The 27,018-nt window shown below is 37.7% G+C and overlaps 1 protein-coding gene across 4 annotated transcripts; it reads left to right on the top strand.

The window, feature by feature from the left end:
* On the top strand, window positions 1–22,776 carry LOC109409984 (ras-related protein Rac1). 4 transcript variants are annotated; one of them, XM_062853828.1, is made up of 3 exons: window positions 1–248; window positions 601–1,825; window positions 21,075–22,776. In XM_062853828.1, the coding sequence occupies exon 2, from the start codon at window positions 683–685 to the stop codon at window positions 1,259–1,261; it is 579 nt and encodes a 192-aa protein (XP_062709812.1). In that variant the 5' UTR covers window positions 1–248; window positions 601–682; the 3' UTR covers window positions 1,262–1,825; window positions 21,075–22,776. The 4 variants fall into 4 exon arrangements, with proteins under 4 accessions (XP_062709812.1, XP_062709811.1, XP_062709810.1 ...); XM_062853827.1 differs by having other exon boundaries at window positions 598–1,825; XM_062853826.1 differs by having other exon boundaries at window positions 1–256.
* Window positions 22,777–27,018: the final 4,242 nt, after the last annotated feature.

Genomic DNA, 27,018 nt, shown 5'->3' with positions numbered 1-27,018 from the left:
ATCGCAGCCGAGCCACAGCCAGCAAGCAGCAGCAGCAGCAGATTCATCAGTGCGAGCAAGATTACTGTGTGCTGTGTGCCGAGCCAGCCAATAAAAAAAAAATAAGGCGAGAGTGTTTGATCATCGCGTATAAATTTTTCTCAAGGTTTTCACAAGCCTTTGATTTTCTTCCATTTGAATTGCAAAAGTGCAATTATCGTCGTGGGCGTTGTTCGGAACAAGAGGTGTGTGTTCCAGTGGAAAATAAGGTGAATCGGTAAGTTTCCGCGGATTGCTCAGTTCCTTCAGGATTTTCTTGGGGCGAAAAAGTTGGAGAAAAAAGAGTCGTCTCGCTTTATGATTGATGACGATGATGAATCATCGTTCCGTTTTGGTGAAGTCGAAGGATAGTGAGGCGAGTTGGGAACCTGTTAGGATAGATGGGAGTAACTTCCCCACGGGTAGAGAATCTGATTTCGGTCCGGGAGTGTGTTACGTGTGAAGATTTTTTTTTTCTTTTACTGACCTCCCACAGTGATACGGGCGGATGTTTGTAGTGGGCAGTTGATTCTAATCGAACGCCTTGGTGTGTGTTTTTCTCTTGTGTTGTCATTTTAGCAGATCCAGCCAGCAGAAGCCGAATTCAGGTGTTTTGGGTGTTGTCGCACTGAGGAGAAAAATCGTGCGGAGGAATTGAGCGAAAATGCAGGCCATCAAGTGCGTCGTGGTTGGCGATGGTGCCGTGGGTAAGACCTGTTTGCTGATCAGCTACACGACCAATGCCTTCCCGGGAGAGTACATTCCGACCGTGTTCGACAACTATTCTGCAAACGTCATGGTCGATGGAAAGCCAATCAACCTGGGACTGTGGGATACTGCCGGACAGGAAGATTACGATCGTCTTCGGCCTCTGTCATACCCGCAGACGGACGTGTTTCTTATATGCTTTTCGCTGGTCAATCCGGCCTCGTTCGAGAACGTTCGGGCGAAGTGGTATCCGGAGGTGCGTCACCACTGTCCGAACATACCGATAATCCTGGTCGGCACCAAGCTTGATCTCCGGGATGACAAACAAACCGTGGATAAACTGCGCGACAAGAAGCTGTCCCCGATAACGTACCCACAGGGGCTGGCCATGGCAAAGGAGATCGGCGCCGTCAAATATCTGGAATGTTCTGCCCTGACCCAGAAGGGCCTCAAAACCGTTTTCGACGAAGCGATCCGAGCCGTCCTCTGCCCCATCATACCGGTGAAAAACAAACGTAAATGTTCAATTCTGTAAATTGATCCCCCTCCATTGCATGTCCCCACAATTGTCCAAAAAACCCGGTTCAAAATCAAACAGCCAAACCTCCCCTCTGGAACCAGTAGCTATCCAAGAATCGTTCCCTTCCTTCCATCACCATCAACCAACACAGACCAGAGAAAAAAAAAGAAATCAAGAACCCAACTAGTGCAGACGGCATTTCTCCGCATTTGTGTTGAATAGAGTTGTGCATCAATCAAAGAAAAAAAGAAACGCGAAGCGACAAATTTGCCACCCCATAAAAAGCGCAAACAGTGTTACGAGAGACACAGTGTGTGGTGTAGTGTTCTAATTGTATAGCCCCAAAAGTAGAAACCCGCTCCAATGCGCCCCCGGCCCGGCAGTCCCCACGATTGGATTGTTCTCGGGGGGAGAAGTGAAAGCCATCAACTGGGCCTCTGGTGGACGCAACGGACCCAACCAAACAACAATACCACACGATGATACCAACAAGCGACGACCGGATGACGGCCGGCGGAGGATGGAGATACCACGAGAGGGGAGACGACGCGCGAAACGAGAGGTTGATTAAATGGAAAGGTAAACTTTTCTTCTCATTCAGTGCTTTATGCTCTTCACTTCACACATGTGCGATATGCGGTGTGGCGGCGGCGGCGTGTTGTTGTTTTACAATAGGGAAAAGTTTTACGTTTATTAGCACCACCGCCGCCGGTCGCCATCCAACCTCCACTATCGGTGTTTATGGTGGAGCCCGTTGGTTGGGGGTGTTGATAGGTGCACGCATTTTAATTGGGGATTTAATTGACGTATGGAATTGGATTTTTGTGCGATGTGCTCTCCCAAGATTGAAGTTGTATTGCTTATCGTGTTTCAGCACTACGTGGGAAATACAATATATACCACCTACCGTGTAGGAGGATATGAAACAAAAATGTTATCTAATCGTTCGTCCCCCGAAACAGTGATTGATGTTTAGAAGGGATTGGCTTTCATTATGATTGGAGTCACGCGAAATCGACTTGGTGTATGCAAATGCGATCGATTCGCTCGAATTCAATCGAACGCCATAATTTAATGTAACCTACTTCTAATGAAAGGAAGGTTTTATATCATTAGCCCAAAAGACACTAGCCGAAAAGAAATTTAGATGTAGCAAATATTAGATAACATTAGTAGCGGGTGGCTTGGTGCTTTTCAAATGTAGGACCTCCTAAAATGGCAATCTGAATTCATCTAGAGAAACTGGGTATCATGTATCAGTAGCTCGGCTCAAGAGGCACGTTCTCCTCAATTTGGGAAGTTTTTGCCATCGACATAAACGGGAGCGGGACATTTGGCATAAAGTCATTTGGCATAAGGTCGTTTGGCATAAGGTCACTTGGCATAAAGTCATTTGGCATAACGGTCATTTGGCATAATGGACATTTGGCATAATCGAAATGCACCCTTCTTTATTATGCCAAGTGTCCATTATGCCAAATGACCGTTATGCCAAATGGCTTTATGCCAAGTGACCTTATGCCAAACGGCCTTATGCCAAATGACTTTATGCCAAATGACACAGACCCGACATAAGACCATATTCATCATTTACCCGAGGAATATGGAATGGGGTGGGGAAAAGATCAAATCAAGCATAACTTTTCAATCCGACGTAACTCGAGAATGTAAACAAATCCGGGTTAACTGCTGCATGCATGATTCATAAAGCAAATTGAAGAATCCACATCACTGTTTGATGATTTATTGCTTAATTTGTTTAACTAAGCATCTTTTTTGAAACGACGTATCTAACTATTTTGATGTTTACAACTTTACTGGTAGATACACCGTTTTGATATATGAGAAAACCAAACGACGTATCTAGCCAAAATCAAAAGTAACAGATACACCAAACTGGCACCATACAAAAGCGACGTATCTGGCATGACGTATCTCGAACCAAGCCGGTGTATGTGCATTTTTGTCAAAATGCATTGTGAAAATGATATGGAATGAGGTTTTGTTCCTTACCTATAGTGCGTGCAATATCCCTGGTGATGTTAAGCACGAAAAAACTTATGAAAAGTCATTTTATAAAAAACTATTTTAGTGAAATGGTCGTCAACATTGATCATGAATTTACTCAGATCAGTGAAAAAGTTAGATACGTCGATTTGAAAAATTTTGCTTGAAATATTGGAATAAGATCGTTATTATGCATACCTAAAAAGCGGAATGGGTTCGAACCAGAGCGTTATTGATTAATCACAAATTTAATCATGATTAATGATTAATGATTAAGAATAATCAAAATCATTAATCATAATCACAAAAAAATCTCATTTAATCATTAATCATTAATCTTAATCACACTGGTTTTGCAATCTAATCATAGGAATAATCATAAGAAAAAATAATAATCAATCATTAATCATTCATCGCCAAAAATGATTCATCATATAAAATAAATGATATAATTTAAATTGGTTCAAATGCTGTTCTAAATAATATAATTTATGATTCTTTTTTAAAAATCTCCCGGACAGAGTTACCTTTTATTTTTGAAACTTCAAAAACATGTTGAACAAAATATATTTTAATCATTTCCAGTTTTTTGTGATTGATTAATCATGATTTTTAATCAATGAGCCATTTTTAATCATTAATCATAGTCAATAATCACAGATAAAACCAATTTTAATCATTAATCATAATCTGTAATCATCCTAAAAATCAAATTAATCATTAATCATAATCAATAATCACCAAAATTGGAATTTTAATCATCAATGATTAATCATGATTCAAATTTTTGTTAATCATGAACGCTCTGGTTCGAACAGCGCGCTTAAAAGGGCACTAATATAACGCATAGAGCGTAAAGAGTGTCTATAGCTTTTGACAACAGTGGGTCCTGAACGTCCTGACGATATAGATTTCTGATGTCAGTTTTGCTTAAGGTGAAATGGGAGAGCGTCCAGGTGCATTTTTGACTCGCATTTTTGAGAGCACCGATCTCTCCATCCACAAAATGCCCGAAAACGAAAATGCTACTCAATGTTTATCACAAGTGAGCACGGCTACTAATTGCTTTTCCAGCTCTGTTCGTTGTTTAGATGACGATATCCGTGCTTTCGGTATTTGCAAGGCAGCCATTGTGACGCCCATCTTTGGATTCGCTCATATTATGTCCTTAATAAGAGTTTACCGTAAGACTCGGTAAGACAGTTGCGAAAAAACTGAACAGTTACCTACATATCAAATTATATGAAGTTACATAATCGGATTCATAGCTATCACATGCAAATGAATCAGCTTGCTGAATATTCGCCATGAGTCGGAAGTGGCCAGTCAATGCTTTGACCAGAATGCTGCAATTCTGCTTTGACAGATTTGTAAGATACTTCGCCACCCTTGGAGATGGCTCAGTACAATACAATTTGGTTTGACGACATGACTCCAAACTATTCCAGTATTGTCTGTGTTGAGTAGCAGCCCAGGTGTGAATCTGAAGCTTTACCCAACACTTCGAAATCGGAATAGCTGGCTCAGCGCCAATGAAGTCATTTGATGCTCCAGTGCGAGCTAACTCATCAGTCAATTCATTTCCAGCGATGGAAGAATGGCCAGGTATCCATACAAGGTGAACAGCGTTTGCTGAATTCAGCTCCTCGATTTGAGTTCGACAAGCGATAACTACCTTCGACCTAGAGTTTTCCGAAGCAAGTGCTTTAATAGCAGCCTGGCTATCTGAATAGAAGTATATTACTTTTCCCATTACGTGCTGCTGAAGTGCTGATTGCACTCCGCACATAAACATAAAAGCGAAGATTTCGGCCTAAAAAACGGTGCAGTGTCTACCAAGTGAGTAAGACTGATACAGCCTTAGCTCACGAGAATATACCACCAGCACCTGCTCGACTTTCGAGAAGGGAGCCATCAGTGTAACATACGATGCCGTCTGAAATACTTCTTTCCAGATAACCAGATGTCCACTCTTCCCGGGAAGGTAATATCGTGAAAATGTCCTATATGGGAAATTACAAGCAATTGTAAGATCACTTGGAGCAAGGGATGTGTGTTGAACTGCGTTTCACAGGAGTTTCCTCTAGTAAACCAAGTACCCATTGGCGGTAAGTGCAAGAAATTGCTTCTTCTTTGAGATGTATGTGTAGTGGGGCAACGTCAAAGAGAACTTCGAGCGCTGCCGTAGGAGTTGAAAAGAACGCTCCAGACATCGCCATTAAGCACACCCTTTGGAGATGGCCTAATTTTGATGGGATCGTTCTCACTTCGCCCTTTTGCCACCACACAAGACATCCATAAGCCAATATTGGCCGAACCACAGTTGTGAAGATCCATTTGATATACCGTCAGTGTACCAGTAGCCGCTCGTGTTCCAATAGCCGCTCACCGCCTTGAAAATAATGTTTATTGGCATAAATATGTATGATTGTCTGCATCCGTGTGTAATTTGGCACGCATATTTTGAATATCCGTGGAAAAAAGATTGTAATTTGGCAGGGAACTTTGTTTTCTACACTCGTGAGCGGCTATTGGAACACGAGCGGCTACTGGTACACTGAGGGTACTTGGGTTTTAGACCCCAAGTTGTACCAAAGGTTCGCCGGCATTGCCCGAAGGCCATACAAGCTTTCTTGATTCTGAACTCAACATAACGTGTCCAGGAAAGTTTGGAATCAAGAATGACCCCAACGCACTTTACCTGCTTAGTCACATTGATTTCAGAATCAAAGAGGCGCAAGGGTCGAACACCATTACGGTTTTGCTTTTCCGTGAAAAGAACAATAGATGTTTTACTCGGATTTATCGAAAGGCCATATTGGCGACACCAACCCCCAACTACCTGAAGAGCGTTTTGCATCAGGTCGAAAAGGGTGCTGATGCACATACCGATTAACAATGTTAGGTAGTTGTCGGCAAAACCATAAGTAGGAAAACCGTTTTTATTATGTTGCCTCAAAAGCGTATCTGCTACGAGATTCCACAAAAGCGGTAACAAGACTCCCCTTGGGGGCATCCACAAACACTCAATTTCCTAATCGCCGCTTGACGCAATTTCGAGAAGAGATGTCGGTTTTTAAGCATTTGGTGAATCCAATTGGAAACCATTTGAGATATACAGGGTGTTAGGTTCATGAGTGCAAACTTTTCAAAGGGTGATAGAGGACCATAAATGGTGAAAAAAATTGTTCTACGCATATGGTCAATTCACAACCGTTACGTAGTTATTGAACTTCCCATGTTTTTGACTCTTATTGCCTTAACTGGCTATAACTTCAAAATGGTCAAACTTATTGCAGTTTTTTTTTACTCTTATTCGAAAGATTATTGAATTTTCTATCAAATGGCATCTTTGAATCGATTGGTTTAGTTAAATAACTATGTTTTCTAGAGCTAAATAGCTAAAAATAGTTTGTTTTTATTTGTTTATGTCAATTATCTTTGAAACATGCGTAATAAATTAAAATTCTTTCTTCGGCAAAGTTGTAGCCCCTGTTCCACTCTACAATTCGTTCTTTGACGCCAAACTTCTAACTCTTATCATTTTCTTGCTATTTTGATTCAAATGTGCGGCACAGTCCGCAAAAAAGTGCTCACCATGACGATTGCAAATTTATGATCTGAAATGTGACGTTTAAATCGAAATTGCAAGAAAACGATAAGAGATAGAAGTTTGATGTCAAAGAACGAGTTGTAGAGTAAAATAGGGGCCACAACTTTGCCAAAGAAAGAATTTTAAATTATTACGCATTTTTCAAAGATAATTGGCAAAAACAAATTGAAACACAAAACTTTTAGGCTGTTTTCTCTAGAAAACTTAGTTATTTAACTAAACCAATCGGTTCAAAGATGCCATTTGATAGAAAATTCAATAATCTTTCGAATAAGGGTAAAAAAACTGCGATAAGTTTGACCATTTTAAAGTTATAGCCAGTTATGGCAATAAGAGTCAAAAACATTGGGATTTCAATAACTACGTAACGGTTCAGGTATCAGAAGGCCGGCTCCAGAGGCACGTTATCCTCCATTTGGGACATTTGTGCCATCGCCAAAATAACAGCCTATTTCATCATCTACCTGAGGGAAAAGGAAGGAAAAAGGATTTGGATGGGGATAGGGACAGGTAGGGAAATAGGAAAAATACCATGGAAGAGGGTACTAACGCACAAGCGTACCACAATGGGTTTAAACAGCGCCCTGAAAAGGGCACTGTAATAACGCATAAAGCGAAAGAGAGCCTATAGCTCTTTACCACAGCGGGTTAAGAACAACAGAATATCCTGAAGATTCAGGTTTCTGAAGTCAGTTTCACTTAATAAGTGTTTACCGAATACTCGGAAACGCAGTTGCGCGAATACTGGACAGTTACATATCAAATGATACGAAGTTCCATAATCGGATTCACAGCTATCACAGGCAAATGAATCAGCTTGCTGAATATTCGCCATGTGATAGCTGAGTCGGCAGTGGCCAGTCAATGCTTTGACCAGCATGCTGCTATTCTGCTTAGACAGATTAGTTAGATACTTCGCCACCCGTAGAGATGGCTCAGCACTATACAATTTGGTTTGACGACATGACTCCAAACTATTCCAATATTGTCTGTGTTGAGTGACAGCCCAGGTGTGAATCTGAAGCTTAATCCAACACTTGGATACCGGAATAGCTGGCTCAGGACCAATGAAGTCATGTGATGCTCCAGTGCGAGCTTACTCATCAGCCAATTCATTTCCAGCGATGGAAGAATGACCAGGTACCCATAGAAGGTGAACAGCGTTTGCTGAATTCAGCTCCTCGATTTGAGTTCGACAAGCGATAACTACCTTCGACCTAGAGTTGGCCGAAGCAAGTGCTTTAATAGCAGCCTGGCTATCTGAACAGAAGTATATTACTTTGCCCATTACGCCCATTACTTTGCCCAAGACTCCCCCTTGGGGGCATCCACAAACACTCAATTTCCTAATCCCTGCTAGACGCAATGTCGAGAAGAGATATCGTTTTTTGAGCATTTGGTGAATCCAATTGGAAATCATTGGAGATATACCATGACTCCGTGCGGCTTCCAATATGGCATCGAAAGGCACGTTGTCAAAGGCACCCTCGATATCTAAGAAAACACCCAAACAAGATTGCTTTTGAGCGAATGCTTTCTCGATATCGTAAACAACCTTGTGTAAAAGAGTCACAGTGGACTTACCAGATTGATAGGCATGTTGGTTCACATGAAGAGGCACGTTGGCCAGATGAACATCACGGATGTGATGATCCACAATGCGTTCTAAGCATTTCAGAAGAAAAGAGGTCAAACTGATAGGTCTGAAACTATTTGCTTCTTCATACGACGCACGACCCACTTTCGGAATAAACTTTACAGTAATATCCCTCCAGGATTTGGGAATGTACCCTGTAGCAAAATTGCAAACAAGTAGTTTTTTCAAAACATGTTTGAAATAATCAAATCCCTTCTGAAGCAAAATAGGATAAATCCCATCTGCCCCCGGAGATTTGAAAGGAGCAAAGCTATTAAGAGCCCACTCAATCGATTCTATAGTTACAATACTCCGAGCCGAAGCCAAATAATCATAACTACAAGAAAAGACATCAGGATCATCCGAAGATGTAATATCCACACATCCAGGGAAGTGTGTGCTGAATAAGCATTCCAGAACTTCCTCATCAGAGGAAGTCAGATCGCCATTTGGCAAACGAAATTCGTTCACCCGGAAATCCTTAGATTTTGCAAGGATTTTGTTCAACCGACTGGCTTCACTCAAACTGAAAATATTTGTACAAAGGTTTTACCAGCAGGATCGTTCAGCAGACCTAAGTGCTTTCTGGTAGGCCTTGCGAGCCGACCTGAAAGCCTCCGAACCAGCCGAACGTCATCTGTTCCAACTCTTTCTAAATTGTTTCCTGAGCTTGGCCAGATAAGAGTTCCACCAAGGAATTCCCCTTGTGGTCTTCACAGACCGTGGAGGGCAAGCTTCTTGAAAAGGTTCCATGTTGAAGGACGTTGTAATATCAGCGGCATCATCTAAATCACTTGAAGTGTGATGAGTATCCATGAAATTTGGCCGCAACAAAATAAGTAAAAAATCCCAGTTGGTTGACCGGGGATTCCTCACGGTAAAAAATCTGCACTGTGATATAAACTGATTGGCACTTGAATTCGCACTACTGTTCAATCAGTTTGTTATCAATTACATATCATTTGACAAAGAACATCACATGACTCTTCAATTTTAATGTAACTTCACATCAATTCGTTGTTGACAATGTTTTGATTTCAAAACTAAAATTTAAAAAAAAATGTGTACAGCCGCACCCAGATTTGATACCAGGACCTTTAGAGTCACGATCAACTATTTTACCACTACACTGCTTCACATCTGTTAGAGAGGTGCGAATCAAAGCGAAGCACTTTCCACCGCCTGTCATCTATATTTACTTTCATGCCCAAAACAGTCATTACCAAATCAACAACTTTTCACTTTGGATCGTATTGCTTTTTACAGTAGTGCAAATCGAAGGGATTTTCTGTTGATTTCTCTGGTGGGTTTGTTTTGGTCCTCAAATCAACACTGACAGCATTGCGATCTCAAAGGAAAAACACTTCTGATCATGTTGATTACTGTGGTAAACGCGTCTTGCAAGCGCGAGTGTGTATATAAGACTGATTGTTCTGCTGTTCTGGTGCGCAGAGTGGGAAGGCTACAAAGACTTCACACAGGTGCGCGTATGCGTGCGAATGCCTTGTATGAAGGTGAATGAGTAAGACGCTCTTCACCACATCCCCCTTTCAATAATCTGAATTTGTACATAGGCTTAGAGATTTCTAAAGTTTTACTAAAACTTTAAACCGTTGAATATCAAAACCGTCTAAACGTCATATGGGATAATCATCAATTCAATGTAGTGATTCGATGCTGCACTCAATGAATAAACTACACCTACTGGTACTTCTTAACTTCTACTTTATCGGCACGCATCATCCTTCAGACAATCGTGAACACTTCCGAAGAAAAGCTGCTCCGTCTCGTCTCTCCCCCTTACAGTAACATGTGTCTCCTTACCAAAAAAAAAAACAATCGATCGGCCCTATATGACTTATCAAAAGCGTGACACTCTCCTCTCTAAGCACCAATCACCATCTGACAAATGGTAACGGCAGACAACCACGACCAGACACAGTTAGTTCAAATACTCTGACAGTATTTTTTTTTCTTTAGCAGATGTTCCACTTACTCCTTCTTATAGGTTCACTAGTCATTATCACACGCATATTATATTCAAGTTCCGCAAATACGACTTACTCAATATCTTCCAACAAATTTTCTATTTATTATTTTATTTTCTTATTAGTTATCGTGGAATTGTGGTTTCTTCATTTGGTCTAGTGAAATGCTTTCAGTCACTCTGAATATTTACTTATGCAAAAACCATCATCACGTTTATTTTTTTCTGTATGGCTTTCATTTTATCTTAGAAGGGAGCACGATACCAGACAACAGACCAGATAACGCACAGTCAAATACACCACATGACGACTGCGTCGTGAATCGAACCAGCATTCCACATCATAACACGGCCACATGAATCATGACTTTAACCATACGACCCCGATGCCACGAATATCCTTTGCAACAGCAAAAATCCTTCATGTGAGCGGCGTGGCATGAAGGCAACAACATATTATGCTTTCCCCTTGAATACCTCTTCCAAAAGACGCTCTTCTGGTGTCCGTCCTATGTGACCGCTGCAGTGTCTTCCAAAGTGTACTGGTGAATCCTTTTCTAAGACCATCCGCACTTCAGTATATTCCGCAGTACCAGCTATGCTCTCTGTGATACGACTTTCCAGAACACACTTTGTCGCAGCAGAACCTATCCAATTACTGACCTCTCACTTTACTGGATTCGTTTCTCGAAATATTCTCAAGTTGAACTGATATTTGAATTTAATTCATTTATCATCCTCCACAATGGATTCTTGTTACCTTTTAAATCCATTGCTACTTGTACACCCTCAGTGAATTGAATCACAGCAATACGCTTCTAGTGAATTTAATCACAAGTTCTCAAAATGTTGCACCGACCTAAACTTAAAGAGCAGATATCTCTCCTCCTCCCGGTGCAATGCACCAACAAAACAATGCCTGCTTCTTAATGCATTGCAAAACTAGCACTCTTGATCTCCTCATTTTAAGCTCTTCACAAACAAGCAAGAACAAAATAAAAGTAACACTGTTATTCGAAGCTTGCTACTTGAGATTTGTGCATTCGAAGTTCTAGTGCGCTGTTGAACCTGGATTGCAAGGCGTTTGTCCTTTACTGAGACCACCCTCTGCCAATGACAATCTTGCAACTGAATTCAAAGACTCTCCACGCTCAAGCAATCCAAGGAAATTACCATTATGTCTTGCCGAACGCTCGCTCATCCACCGCTTCGACCACAGGACAGATACAACTAATCACATTCATAACCGGATCCTGTCTACACACTGTTTGTACAACCACTCCAAACAACGCGGATTCAAACATAAAAATCTGCTCCGCTCAATCAAATCACTCTTTGCATTCAAACTTGCAACACTTGTAACAAACCTTGCATTACTACGTAACAAACCAAAAAGATGCATTACATGAATAAGGCTGCAACCGCACAGCATCCAGGATCAGAACTCACTTTGTGTGAACACATACCTGATCAGACCGCTGTCAATTCACTTAAGACCCACAGATCCGTTTCTAATGCCAAAAACATTTACACAGCAAGCCCCAAGTTTTACCCAATAAATGTTACCGTTTTAGTCTGATAGAAGAACTGACTGAAAATCTCACTCAGTGTTGTAGCCTTAGATTCCAGTCAACCCACTGCACTCCACCAAATCGCACTCTGGCTATGCATTTGTCAAGCAGAAGCCCTTTCTCCAACAACGAAGACGTGAACCTGGATCATTATAATAACAACATTCATTTGGTTTACACAAAAAAATGCGGACTTGAGATACAAAATTTCAACTGTGTTATATTTGAAGCAATCCTTTCCTCGCTCAACCGCTCCAACGATGCAGCTACCTAAACAATGCATAGCAGAAATAATTGATACACGAAACTAGCATGATTATTGAAGAAAACCACTCTTTCCAGTTTGAAGGTCGTTTATTATCTCCTAGCGCAAAAACACAACCACAAATCCAATCCAAAACATGAAATGAAAAACAATGCAGTCTTTCCTGATGTCATCCAGTTCAATCACAATCTTCCATGTTTCTTCATTCCTCTGACGCTGGACCACGCTTTGACAAAAAGCCAGATCGATTTGCCAAGTTTTTCATGAGCTCTTCCGGCATCTATCGAAGGTTGGCCATCTGTGCCGGATGATCCGCTTTTTCTTTTGGACTCGTAGGGTATGTGTGCCATCAGTAATCTCACGCTCCCATCCTATTCGAAAACAAGCGATTACGGCCCCGATTGATCCCGTTCTTTTTGTTTTCATGGGTGCTCACTTCTAACAAAAAATACAAAAATAAGAAACAAAACAAACAGTGCTTCAATCCCTTGTTTTTCGCAAGATGAAAATTAAAGCCAAATGCTTAATAAGGGAACCTAAATCAGCAGAGCGAAAAAATACAATTTGAGAAGATCTTCCACAGGACCAGGATTCGAACCAAGGCTCTCTCGACAGAATCTCGTTGAGCAGCCTCTCACCAGCCTTATCGACTATGATCCCTCCATGCATTCTCAGTGAATTCAAACACCTCTGCTCTGCTCCAATACATTTCTCTCTCCTTCCGCATGCAAGCGAGCGAATTCAATCCCAACCCCTTGCTACTCCTACTCAGACAGTCAGTCAGTGAATTTAATCACAGTTAGTCCCATGAGGTCTCAGTAACCCGATTAGTCAATTTCATCACAATGTTAGTGAATTGAATCACATGACTTATTCCTATCCGTGCTTTTCAAGTGAATCCAATCACAACATCCTCCTGCTCTTAGTGAATTCAATCACATTATCTTCAATGCATGTTACCATTGGCATACTCACGTCCTCTCATCATCTTTTAGTGAATTTAATCACGTATCTTCCCGTGGTTTCCAAGTGAATCTAATCACAAATACCTTCCATATGTCTTCAGTGAATCAATTCACAACATCCTTCATGCACTTTCTGTGAATCTAGTCACAAACCAACTAAATTCAAAATAGACTAGATCCGAAACGTGAGGAAAATCCAAACTGCATGAACAACCGTTGGGTGCTTGAACTGTGTGTCTGTTGAATGTAGATCAAAATTAAGATAGTGCCATGCAACGCTGAAGTTTTTAAGACTGGGAACGATTGTCCAAAATACTAGACATTTTTTTTTGTGATAAAATGATAATTGTCAACCGAATGTGTGGATTAATGGCTAGATACGAACCGATACAAACCGAAAGCAACTCATCCTATACATCAAATGTTCGACACAAAACATGTTTTTCAATTTCTATTTTTCATAAACATGCAACTAGTTACCTGTGAAAACATGTACAGAAAAACGTTGCGTGAACTTCGTTGCATCTGAAAAACACGATTAAATAGGTGCTGGAAACTTGAAGAAGTCATGGCATTTTTTTTTTTTAATAACACAGCAGCACTCTCAGTGAATGCACTGTCGTAACAATACCCGCAGTGAATTTAATCACAATATTTCAAAGTATTTCTCTTTCATCATTAGTGAATTTAATCACGATGTCTTCAAAGTTTCTGGTAAAATTATGGGCATTCACAAAATTAGACGTAGTCTGATTCAATCTTTCTTTTGCTTTAATCCTCAACCATTTCGAAATGTAGATTTATCAATAAACTTCTCACGGAACTCCATATGTATTTAAAATACTCGTATTCTCCTCTCATTGATTGCTGCAAACTCAATAACAAAAATGCCAACATACCTCGCAGTACAAAACAGCACACATCCTTCGCCGCGCCAGTGCATCTTTGCTCACCTGTGGTTGATCACTAGCACACTCACTGTAAAACAATACTCTCGCATGCCGCGCGCATGGAACAATGGCTCAAGGTCATATTTTTTCCTGCGCGCAGCATCCACGCTACAAGCGGCGCGGCGTCATCTCGTTGCTTTCTTTTCTTTCGTCACTTATTTGATAACCCTGCTGGGAAATCGAAATTATTCACATTATAATCCTTCTTCCTTCACTTTTCACAATTGAATTTCTATTATTTTTTTTCTTCCAGGATCTATTTGCATTTTTCACTAACGAATAATTTTTTTTTTTTCTCTCATGAACGATAATCACGTGATTTTTCTTTTCATCACTCCACTGCAATTAAAATTTCTCAGTAACATTGCAATATATCAACACATAATATGAGCGTAATTCAATTCAATTAAAACGAATCAAAATCGATTCATACGCGACAGAACACGATTTTTTTTTTCATCCTCGTCGCCACTTGTGGTAAACGCGTCTTGCAAGCGCGAGTGTGTATATAAGACTGATTGTTCTGCTGTTCTGGTGCGCAGAGTGGGAAGGCTACAAAGACTTCACACAGGTGCGCGTATGCGTGCGAATGCCTTGTATGAAGGTGAATGAGTAAGACGCTCTTCACCACAATTACTACATTGAATAGTTAAGGGATTTTTCCCTTACATCTAGCGTGCAGAATTTTTACCGTGCTGAAACGCAAAGTTTGCGAAGTATCTGGAGCTCGATTTGAATAGGTCGTATGTGCTTTTGTCACACCCTTACAATAAAATGTATGGGAAAATGAGAGGTTGACTCACGTTTTCACCGATAGCTCATTGTTGCAGTCAATGCTCACCTAAATATTTTAATGTTCTGAAAGGCGTAGACTTTGAGCTTTCCAATGATGAGTTCAAAATTGAAATCAGTGGTTGCGAACACAACTTAAATCACGATTTAGTTATAAGATTCAAAATGGCGTCTAAATCCAAGGAACAAATCCAAGAGACTGTAGAAACACAAATTCCACTGCGCCATTGCTACGGTTAGCACAGTTAAAGTAAGCTGCAGAGATTTCTTTAGAAGTTTTTATTAAGAACACATTTGTAATTCGCTTTGGACAAACATCTGGGGTTTCTTGAAAATACCTCCAGTAATTGTACCGAGAATATCTGCAAGAATTCTAACGGGAATCCTTCTAGGGATACCATCGGCAATTCCTTCAGGGATCGATTCGAAGTTCACTAGGAAAATGTCAAGCAATTTCAAGGAACTTGAATCACTGCTCTTTCAGTAACTCTCAATGAAATCTGAAAACATTCCATTTTGGAATTTTTGTAATCCTCTAAGCATAGTTTTCGATTTTTTTTCGCAGAATTTCAAAAAATAAAATATTTCAATATACATATCTCCAGAAATTGTTCCAAAACTGCCAAATTATCCAGAATCCCAAACAGTTCCTGTAAAAATAATAAAAAAAAATCCTGGCCAGAATTCTTGAATAAATCCCTCAGGAAGTTTCCGTAACAGTCCCAACATACATTTTTGCTGTACAAAAGTGGAACAAACCACTTTTAAACAGACTTTAGCTTAAGAAACTATTATTCAGCTAGGAATGTTACTTGGGGTCTACCGAGGATATTTTAGAAGAATTTGCGTATAAACTCCTAAAGAAACGTTTCCGAAGGAATCCCAGAAAGTATGTACGAAAAGCTTTCCAATTTGAATATGCCTAGATGACTTTCCGATATCATTTCTAGAGGAATCCCTAATGAAATCCCTTGAGTAATTGTTCAAGGATTTCCAGGAGACAATTGACAATATGATTAAATTTGAGTAAATACTCTTTACTAAATCTATGTGAAGCCGTGGAGCAAATCTTTGTGAATCATTACAGAGATCTGAGTAAAGATTATTTACTAACTTTTATTCATATGGTCAAATTTCCGATGAACTTCCTGAATGAATTCCCCAAAGAATTCTTGAATGATATTTTCAAAGATATTCTTAAAGAATCCCTGGAGAAACGCTTGTTGGAATAAATTGTCTATGAAATCCGTGGATGAACTCCTGAAGGAATGACTGAAACAATTCTCCAACAAATCCCTCACGAATCCATGAGAAATTTTGTAAAGACTTCTTAAAAATCCTTTCGAGATTTTTTGATGGATTTTTCGAAGGAATTCCTCAAAGACCTTCTGCAAGAATTCCTCTAGAATTCATGGGGGCATCCTCCAACAAATTCATGAAGAAAATCACCAGGGAATCCCTGAAGAAATTCATCAGGAAATTTCAGGAGAAATTCTCAACTGATCCCTAATTGAGAAATAAATGGAGAAGTTTCCGATTGAATTCCTTGAGGATATATGGAGAAATTCATGGATGAATCTATCAAGAAATTCCCGCTGGAATTCCTAAATGAAGTCCTCAAGGAATCTCTGGAGGAGTTCTGCCATGAATCTCTTGAAGAACTCCCCATGGAATCTCAAAATAGATTTCCCAAAGGAATCCCTCGGAAAATTCTCCAAAGATTCCTGGAAAAATTCCAGAGAGGTATGCATCTCTTAAAAACGCTTTAACAAATCCCTGTAGAAATACTTGTTAGAAAACTGTCAAAATTGTCGATGGAAAATGCTAGCTAAAGGAATCCTGATTGACCGTTGCATGAATTCCGGGAGAAATCATCTAGATCAGTAGTAGTGTCTCGTAACCTCACTTTTACCTGTTCAACGACCCTAGAATATGCTATTTCAGAGAATTCAGGATGAAAATCAAATAATTTATTATTAACAATTTTATTAACAATTTATTAACAATTATTGAAAATGGATGAAAATAGCAATATTCGTCAATTTATTTTCATTACAAGCTAATTTGTTTAGAAAGTTTCAAAATTTGCACTTGTTGAGCTGATCGGTTTAAGGTTAGGATATTGCCACTGATCTAGATGGATTCCCCAAAGAATCTCTTTAAAAATTTCCAATGATTTTGTAAATGGGTTCCCAAAAAATGCCTGGATAATTTCCTAAAGGAGATGCCTGAAGGTATTCATCAACGAATTGCTGAAATAATGTAAACAAGGAATCGCTGTAAAAATTCTGCAAAGAATAGGGTACGGTGGGGCAAGATGAGTCGCCTAAGGATGCATCATCATAACTTTGTAAATACAAATCGTATAGGTTCGTATTCGTCCTCCACTCTTTAATACACTAGTTAGCTATTCTAAAAGTCGATAAAAAGTTCTTTAAATACAAAATATGATGTTAAACAAGCAGTTTTAAAAAGTGACCGATTTGCGTCGTGAAAAATGTGCGGGGCAGGATGGGTCACCTTTTAAGTAATTCTCATTTTCTCAACGAAAAACGGCAATATATAAGATTTGTTCCGTATTCATATATGCTCCATATCCATACTGAGTAAGCAAGAGCTACTAGTAAACATTTTATAAATTTATTTGGAAAACAAAAAACTTTATCTTAAGACGGCTTGAAAATCGATGTTTTCACTAAAAAAATATCATAATTTTATGTTATAATTTTAGGCGTTTATTCCGCTTGATTGAAGTGAGTTATGAGATAGTCTTGTAATAAAAAATAAATAGCTTTTAAATGTTTCAAGAATACGCTCATCTTGCCCCGCGGTTGTTCACGCAACTAAAAAATCTTAGGAAGTTCATAAGATTTTTGCCATAATTGAATTATATGAATGCCATGAGAAAAATCTTATGAAAATTCATTTTCATAAGATTTTCTTATGTCATGTCATAAGGATAGCTTATGAAAATCCATAAGAATGAGTTATGGCAAAAATTCATAAGGTATTTTGATGAATTTCGTTTTTTTTTCGCAAGCGTATATATGGAATGTAGGGGTAGGCGGGGCAGAATCGACACCCTCAATATTTTGAAATATGCGAACTTTTTTGAACTTTTAATGAATGGAGAATATAGTCCATTTGTCTAAAACGTAGTTTCAGGAAAGAAACATTCGAAATTAAAATTGTACTTGATTTTACACGAAAAAGTTGCGTCCTCCGTTTTTTGTGCATGGAAATTATAATTTTCACACCATCTAAAATAAGATTTAGTAATTAATTCATTGCCGGTCGAAAAAAAACCTGATATTTCCAGAACACTTGCAAGTAGTTTTGCTGTATCTACATGCATAACATGTTTATCTTTTCTTCTTTATTATATCAAAAATCAAGTTTGGGAATATCTTCTGCTGCCGGGGCAAAATGGACACTCACCTTTTTGAAAGAAGCGGCAAGGGAAAAATATAACCTAAAATCACAAACCAACCAAATTCTTCGATTTCAGTATATTTTCGACTAAATGTTCACTATAGTAGACATAGGGTGAAACAAATTGGTAAAAAAAAAACGTCAGAAGTAGAAAATAGTTATTCTAGGCACAGCTGTACATGTCGACAAAAACGAAGCTTTATTCAAAACAGCCTGAATTTAAATAAACTGAACAAAAATGAACTACTTCGGCGTATTATTCATCCATAATAGTTGTTTTATAATGAAATGACTTCATAGGTGTAAATAATGTACGAAATTCGTAAAAGTCTCATGGTGTCCATATTGCCCCATTGGGGTGTCCATTCTGCCCCGTGTGCTTGAAGACGGTCATGAAAAACTAACATTTTTCATAACATTTTTTGAAGTGGATAAATCAGTTTTCTTCGTGAGCATTCTTATGCAATAGATGCTAAATAGACTTTAAAAGGATACATGTATCATAAAACTAAACTTTTTTGACATCTTACCAGGTAAAGTTGGCAAAAACCTTAGGGTGTCCATATTGCCCCGCCTACCCCTAAACCTTAGTTTAAGAAACTGTTATACAGCGTGTTCAAAGCGGAACCTATTAGTCAGAATCCGTCCTTGCGATTAATATGAAAATGGCTATTGCAACAAAACCGAATTCTTTATAACTTCTCGATAGTGATAAAGTAATACGACATGGGGTCTACCTCGTTTGGCTAAATTCGTTTGGTGTAATGATCATTTGGCATAATTCGGAATGTATAAGATGTGAGAAGCTATGAATATAGTCAACCTGAATACTTTGCGCTGATTCTACTGCCTAAGGTCCCATATTTGACCTTGAAATTCTTGTTAGAAAAATTTCGATGGAATATACTAATGGAATCATTGCATGAATTCTGTGAGAAGTTATTCAGATGCTTTCCCTAAAGAACCCCTTTAAAAATTTCCAATGACTTTATGAATGGATTGCCGAAAAAGTGCCTGGATAAATTCCGAAACAATGATGTCTGGAGGTATTCCACAATAAACTACTAAAGTTAACAAGAAATCGCTGTTAAAGTTTTGCAAAAAAATCTCAAAAAATATAGGTGAACTACTGAGAAAAATTTGCAAAAGAACCTCAGCATGAATTTCTGAAGAAATCTATAGAAGAATTATTCTACAAGGAAAACTCAGGTGAAATTTCTGAAGCAATTCCCGATAGAATTCCTGAAAAAAATACCTAATGAATTGCGGGAGGAATCAATCACTAAATGCCTAGAAGAAAAATACAAGGAATACCGCAAAGAATCATTGAAAGAATTTCCCAAAAAATATCCCTGACATCGATTAGAGATACCTGAAAAAATTGCCAATGGAACCATTAGATAAATTCCTGAATAACTCCGACCGAAAGAATTCTTCAACGATTTCCTTGAGAATCTTCGAGAAATCTCTGCAGAATTTTATCCAAAGAATCCCCAAGTAATTGGCGGAAATCTCTAATAGAAATCCGCAAAAAGGATGCTTTGGAGAAATTTTACAAAGTAATTCAAGGAAATTCTGATAGAGTTCATCTTTGGAGAATTTTTCTATGATTTTCAGAAACGATTTACGAAATGCCTGGGGCAAATTCCCGACAGAATTCTAAGCGGAATTCCCATGAGAAAATCTGGAGCTCATCGATGAACGAATCCCTGCAGAATAAATGATCTATGAAATTTAGGAAATGAACCATCTACAGTGTAAATTTTACGAAAAAGTCGTCCATGGTTTAATTGGATCCATATTTTTTTTTATGGATCAATTAAAAGATCAAAAGATCATTTCCAAAATGTTGAGGTTAATTTCCTATATATTATGGATCGTTCTTCAATTTTCCATGGATACATTTTATAATTTAATGGATTATTTTCATGATTTCTATGGATCGTTTGCCTATTTGTCATGAATCACTTTCTACTTTTTAGGGAAAATTCTATAAATTGTTTCAGACTTTTCATGGCGCGGTTTATGAAATTCTGGAATTTTTTCATTGGTAAATTTTTCGAAAAGAAGAGACCATTCGACAATTTTTCATGGATTTAAATGCCTGTTTTATGGTTTTCTAGTATGTTCCTATGTAATATTGAAAAGTTATCAATCGCTCATTTGAGGTTTTTTATATGCATATGAATATTTTCTCGTTCTGAGACTACTTTTCTAGTACACCCTCCTGGATGTCAACAAGTTTCAATCGTATTTTTTTTTTATAAATATTTCAAAATAAAATATAGAAAACAGATTATTTTACTTTTCTCAATTTTGAGTCCTGTAAGATCTTTGTTCAAGCTAAAAAAATAATATTTTTGATGAATTCAATCGAATCAACAACAGTACAGACAACGAGTTCAATTTTTTATAGGTAGAATGAATGTATATAAAAGCGTATTGTCAAACATTGTTTGGGAGTAACACAGGATCCACTTAGTTTAGTTTTGTTTCTACAATTTAACAGCGAATATTTTTTTTCTACGCTTTAGTTTTATTTCATCAATTGGATTGAAGGACTTCCATTAATTTTGCTTTTTGTTTCTCCATTTTCCATTTCTCTTGCAGATTCACCGTTATATAGATGGCACACCCAAATACAGACCAAAACCATAAACACACAAATGCAAAAAAAAAGCGTTAGGCAAAGCATAAGTTAACCCATATGCTTGGTATCACTGTTCTGCTGTTGCTACGGCTGCTGTAACTACAATGATTATTGTACCCATCGTCCCTTATTTCCCTTTTTTCCCCCGAAAAGCAACAGCGCGCTAGTACGAGAAACCCCAAACATAAACCCAACTGTTCTACAATTGCCTATATGAAATTGTTTTTGCTGCCAACGAAACAAAACACAAACACACACAATCCACAGAGTTGTAGTGGAGTCTTTGAAGTCCCCTCCTTCGGAACGGTTATTGTGACATTAAATCAAAATAATGAGAGAAAATGGAATAACTGTAAGATTAAGGTCGAAAATGATACCGAAGGTCGTTAAAACCACCAAGCAGGAAATATAAAAAAAGAAAAGAGATGTTTATTCTGTTTATTACGTTTTTGTGCTTTTGAAGTAACAAAAGTGGATGCGTTTAGTTATTAACTCCTTATTTTAAGTTTTTCTTTCTTTCATTTTACTAAGTATTTAGTGTGGAAGAAAATCATTTTTCGATGCGGAAAATAAACAAATTTAGAAGCGAAAATTTTATATCAAAATGTATAATGAAACACACAAAAACACACACATTTCTTGTCTAGCGAGAGAAAAACTTTTCTACAGCTAAATAATCCATTAATCAAAGAAGGACAACAGTAGTGTGTGAACGAATTACTAAATCAAGAAACGCGCTTACTAGGAACGAAATCACTACACAAGAAGGAAAGCAAAAAAAAACACAAAACGAAACCAAGTAAAACCGGAAAAATAGCATGTACGTTACTGTAATAATTAATAAATTGATTAAATGTTGTAACATGAGATTTTTCTTTTTGTTTGTCGCTAGCAAGCTGTTATATTTTTGCGACGCCAGTAGGAAAGATCTTTTTCTATTCTTTGAACAAAGGCTATCCATGTTTGTTTGATTATTTTATGACATATGTTTGGATGTTACGCACATTCTTAGAGAGATGCAATGCATTTTTACCGTTTTCGAAGTATTTTCAAAACTGGCATACATGTACGTTCAATCAGATTCTCTAGTCTCCTAAATTAAACTGATTTAATGACATTTTACATAATGTTGTTTGGCATAGTCATTCGACAGTTGTATTATATGACTTTGCGATTCCTGTAACAACTACAAAATCCAACAGTTTGGTAGAAGCTTGTAGGATTTGTTGAAAATTTGAAATTCTTTTAGAAAATTAGATATTCCATTGTACAGGACCAGCTGAACGTAATTTAGACTGGTATAAATTTGCACTAGAAAGAGATCATCGGTGGAGTTGCCCTAATTGGGCTAAATTTGCTAGGAAATTATTCCGAAATGATCCCTGATGTCGCCGAAAAAAAAACAAACAAACATTTGATAGATGAGCAAAGAAGAGAAAGACCTCTTTCTCCAGTAGACTACCAAAATCCCGATTCGGCCCTTAGATGTTTTAACAAAGCGAACGATGATAACAAAATGAGTATAAAACTTGTCGTATTAGTGACAAAAGAAGATGGAAAATTTATTGATATAACATTTTTAATGAGTATAAACTATTACAATTATTATTGAATAAATTAATAAAAAATGAAAAATAAAGAAAAAAATACTAGTGAAAATCATCTGGTAGAAATGTTTATTGTTCCCGTAAAAGAAACCACTTCCCGCTTCCCACGAAAATCTGGCAACTATTGGCAAGTATCCCAAGCTCCCCGTTCCGGTAGCTCTGATCATCTACCCCGCATTCAAACATCACTTTTCTACGTGTTCGCTCGTATTCATTTCGTCCATTCACGTCCATTGAAAAACCATCTTAGGATAGAGTGACCATATGACGATTTAAAAAAAAGTTTTGCATACTAGGTCAGGCAGTAAGAGAAGTCGCTTTCTCCTCATTTTGTTCTCTGGTGAACAGAATAGTGGTAGTTATTAGTGAGCTCGTTCCATATTTTTGAAATAGCATTATGAGACTAAAATGGAATAACATATTTGTTTTTTTTTTTCTAAAAAATGTCAAAACCCAAGTAACAATGACAGCTGAATAACAGTTTATTCAGCCGAAATTTTCAAAGTCAAGCTTAAGAACGGATTATTCATCTGTGTTTATTGGGTTATCATATGGTCACTCTATCGAAGAAAGGCAATTTTGTATGCGCACACCAAACTAAAGAATAGCTTCCAACATTGGCGTCGTCTCTAGCTCCAAGATGGATCACCAGATGTAGCTAAAATTAGCCGTTGACGTCCTTGCTCGGCGTGCGCGCGGTCTCATGGTCATCATCGCACATTTCATTCATCATAAGTCTAGTAATATCCACCTGTATTTCTCCGTTCGTGCCTATCCCTTTCAATAAATCCAGCATCGTTTCTGATCGTGTTTTCTTCTTCTTTCAGTATGGAGACTGTTTTCCTACTAAAAGACACCCTCGAAACAATCATCACCATCATCGCCATCGAGCATGCCACAACTTTGAGAATGCTAAATGTTCAATCCGAATGGAATATAGATGTTATCGAAAAAAAAAAGTCGTCGTTTGATGGGTAAAAAATGGGCGTTAGGAGATTGAATAACAAAAAGCTTCATCCCGGTACCAGCAAACTAACAGTTGTAACAATCCACTTTAGAGATATATTCGGTAATTTATAGACAACGTTCATACTAATCATGTACCTATTATGTGACCTTTTTGTCTAAAACAAATGATTGTGATGGTAATTGTAGTGTAAGTCCCGTAAATGAAGTTAGAACAATTTTAAAGATTTTGTCTGCCCGAAGGTAAGTAAGTAGGTCTTAACAGAACGAACGAATACTTAACTCAAACAGTATTAGCTATAATCAACTCTTGATTCGAACGTAGTTTTTTGAAAATTCTTATAATACTTGTCATAAACTTTCTAATAGTGCTTATCTGATTAATCGTAAAAGTCAATATATGAAAACATAACAAGCAACAGATATAAAATCTCAAATAGAAATATATGCTAAAAATACGGTTTAACTATAAAATGTCTTTCTATTCTTCATGCACATATAGATAACACGAACATCATTATTCTAATTTAATCACCATCATATAGTCGATGTGGCAATCACGCGACTATTCAGCAAGACCTTCCCAAGGGTAACTTGGTTGGATTCTGGGTCGGTCAAGGAACTTTTCGCAATGGACATTATAACAGCGATGGTATTATGTCATGCACACAAGGCTACGGTAGCATTATCTGTTCATTCCATTGCAGCTGCGTTTGTTATTTTGATGATGCATTAGGGTAAGAAATCAAACTTTGAACTAGTCAAATTGTAATCTTAATTTGAACCATTTCGAAATTCATTAAAACGACGTACTTTTTAGGCCAATATTGTCCAGAAAAAGATGTTAAACAACTTTCCGTAATATAACCTGATAACATGGACTTTGAAAGCATTAAAAAAAGCGTTTTTGTCATGGAAAACAGGCAATTGATAAATCACTGTGATTTCACCCATTTCCCCCCAGAGAAAGCACATTTCGGTGCACTCGTACAGCTCATGCATTGTATCACATGCAATATGTGAACACGTCAAATGAAAGCTTATTTATCGTAGAATCGACCAACCGAATAATATTCCGCATTATTTGTCATAAAATTATAAAATTTAAGTAATTCTTACTTGGAGAATGTTATCTTAAGTTGAACCATTTGTAATCTAAATTTGAACTAGTAAACGGGGGCGAGCTTCCAGTGTTGGCCTGCAGACTGCGCTAGTGGTTGTTTTGTTTACTCTTGGGGGATGAAAAATTCCAAATTTAGTTTCCAAGTTCCAGAAGAGTTTAGAACATTCTTAGTTGAAATTCCACTGCCTAATGAAAAATAGTTATGGGAATTAGCAGATCCATGTGTTTTTCTATTGTTCAGCACCAAATTGGCTGTTGTGGGAGATGCACGAGCTGCTGCCGCCAGTAGTTCAAATTAAGATTAAAATTGGTTCAAATTAAGATTAAAATCATTGTTGACGAATAATCGAATTTTTCAATGAAATTCGGTGCAAATACAAACTTTTCACCACTTAACTGAAAGCTTATACCCGTTGCTTTCATGTACATAAGTTTTTGCCGTAATAAATTATTTCCATGTGGGAGAAAATATCACTCAAAATTTGCGCTACTTCAGAAAGCCGCAACTTGGTTCAACTTTTGATTACCTACCCTAAATGAAAATGATATTTTTTTACGCATTTGATTGAAGTTTACCAGCAGATCTCGGTTTTGACCTGAAGACATTTTGCGGATTTTTGTTGAATGCTGGGTTTTTCGTACCTAAGGAATTAAGTAGACCCCGCTGGCCCGCGCTCCTTGGCTTAACCCCATTTGGCATATCAAAATTTTAGATCCTTGGAGCCTGAGTTTCACCCGGTTGAAGTTTGCGTTGTAAAACGTCACGAAAAAATGTTCTGTGGAAAAGACCAAATCTTTCTGTCTTTGGTCGGCTTCTGCAGTAGACAAACGTAGTTCTATATTCAAAATGATTTCCATCTCGTTGTGTAGAAGCTCTTTTGTTAGGGTATCATTTATAAATTGCGTTTAATTAGAAATTCGTTCATAAATTTTGTACTCTTCATGGCCCTCACATGTTAGGGCCTCTACAAAGTCCTGTTTTTGGTTATAAACACATCAACTTTATGTTGCATATACTGCCGTAATTCTGCAAAGTGACGTAAGCGCCATTCAAAATTTTGGCCTTTGTTGGTATATTGTATATAATATCTGGTGTAAAATAGCACTGTGGTATGCCTGCTGTACTAGAATGCAAGATCTAGTCGTAAACTATCATCTATGGAAAGAAACTTAGAGCATGGCCAAGAGTTTTATGCATAATAACCAAAAAATTGGCCAAAATGATCAATGTCGCTTACGTCACTCTGCAGAATTACGACAGTATAGCTCAAATACTGTTTAAAAAAATCCCTAACGGATTTCTTCTGAGATTTTTTTTAGGAAATACCGTAAAACGGGGTATCATTGATCAGCGGGGTGACATTGAAATGTTCAAACAAACATTTTCAATTGGATTAGTTTCTGGCATTTCGCTATTATTTAGCTATCAAATGATATGGAAATATTGAAAATTGCATTTATAAACATTGAAATAAATAGATTTTTCCTTAACTGTGTTTCGTAACGCAATGAGATACATTGTCAAACATTCATGCTTGGTGTGCATACTACATACAATATTAGGTTAGAAAATACTTTATATCTCCAATATAATATCCTAGAGTTGGATTTAGCAAGCGAAACTTTAATGAAAGTTCTGTTTTCCATTAAATATACGATTTATTCAAAGCATTCTATCAATCATTGCCTACCTTCTGGCGTTACTCGCGGTTTAGAGGATTTTAATCCTAATATAACTAAAAAGTACATATCTTGTAAGAATTTGGACAACATGTTTTAAATCAGAGACCCCAAATTAAGTTAGGAAGGGTATTTTCAATACAAACGAACATTGATCACTGATATCATCAATGTTACTCCAAATCAACAAAATAAAAAATTTGATTAAAAAATATTTAAACATGTTTTAAAGTTTCACAATAATTTTTCGAGTAGCTTAACACATACTCAGAGGGCCAGTACCTGTTTTAAACAAATAAAGCATGTAAAGTATGCTTTAACCAAATAAATATGCAAGAAACATAGAAAACGAAATACAGACATTCGATCTATGGATTTTTCCCACAAGCAACTCTTAGAGATTTGCCTGAAAGAATTCCTGCAGCATTCCTAGAAAGAACTTCTGAAGAATTCCCACAAGGTACTCAAGGCAGATTTTCAGGAGAACTTCTGGAGAATTCCCAGAAATAACTCTTGGAAGATGTCTAT

Source organism: Aedes albopictus, chromosome 2, assembly GCF_035046485.1.
Source record: "Aedes albopictus strain Foshan chromosome 2, AalbF5, whole genome shotgun sequence".
Classification (NCBI taxonomy): Eukaryota; Metazoa; Arthropoda; class Insecta; order Diptera; family Culicidae; genus Aedes; species Aedes albopictus.
This window is presented reverse-complemented; position numbering and strand designations above follow the sequence as displayed.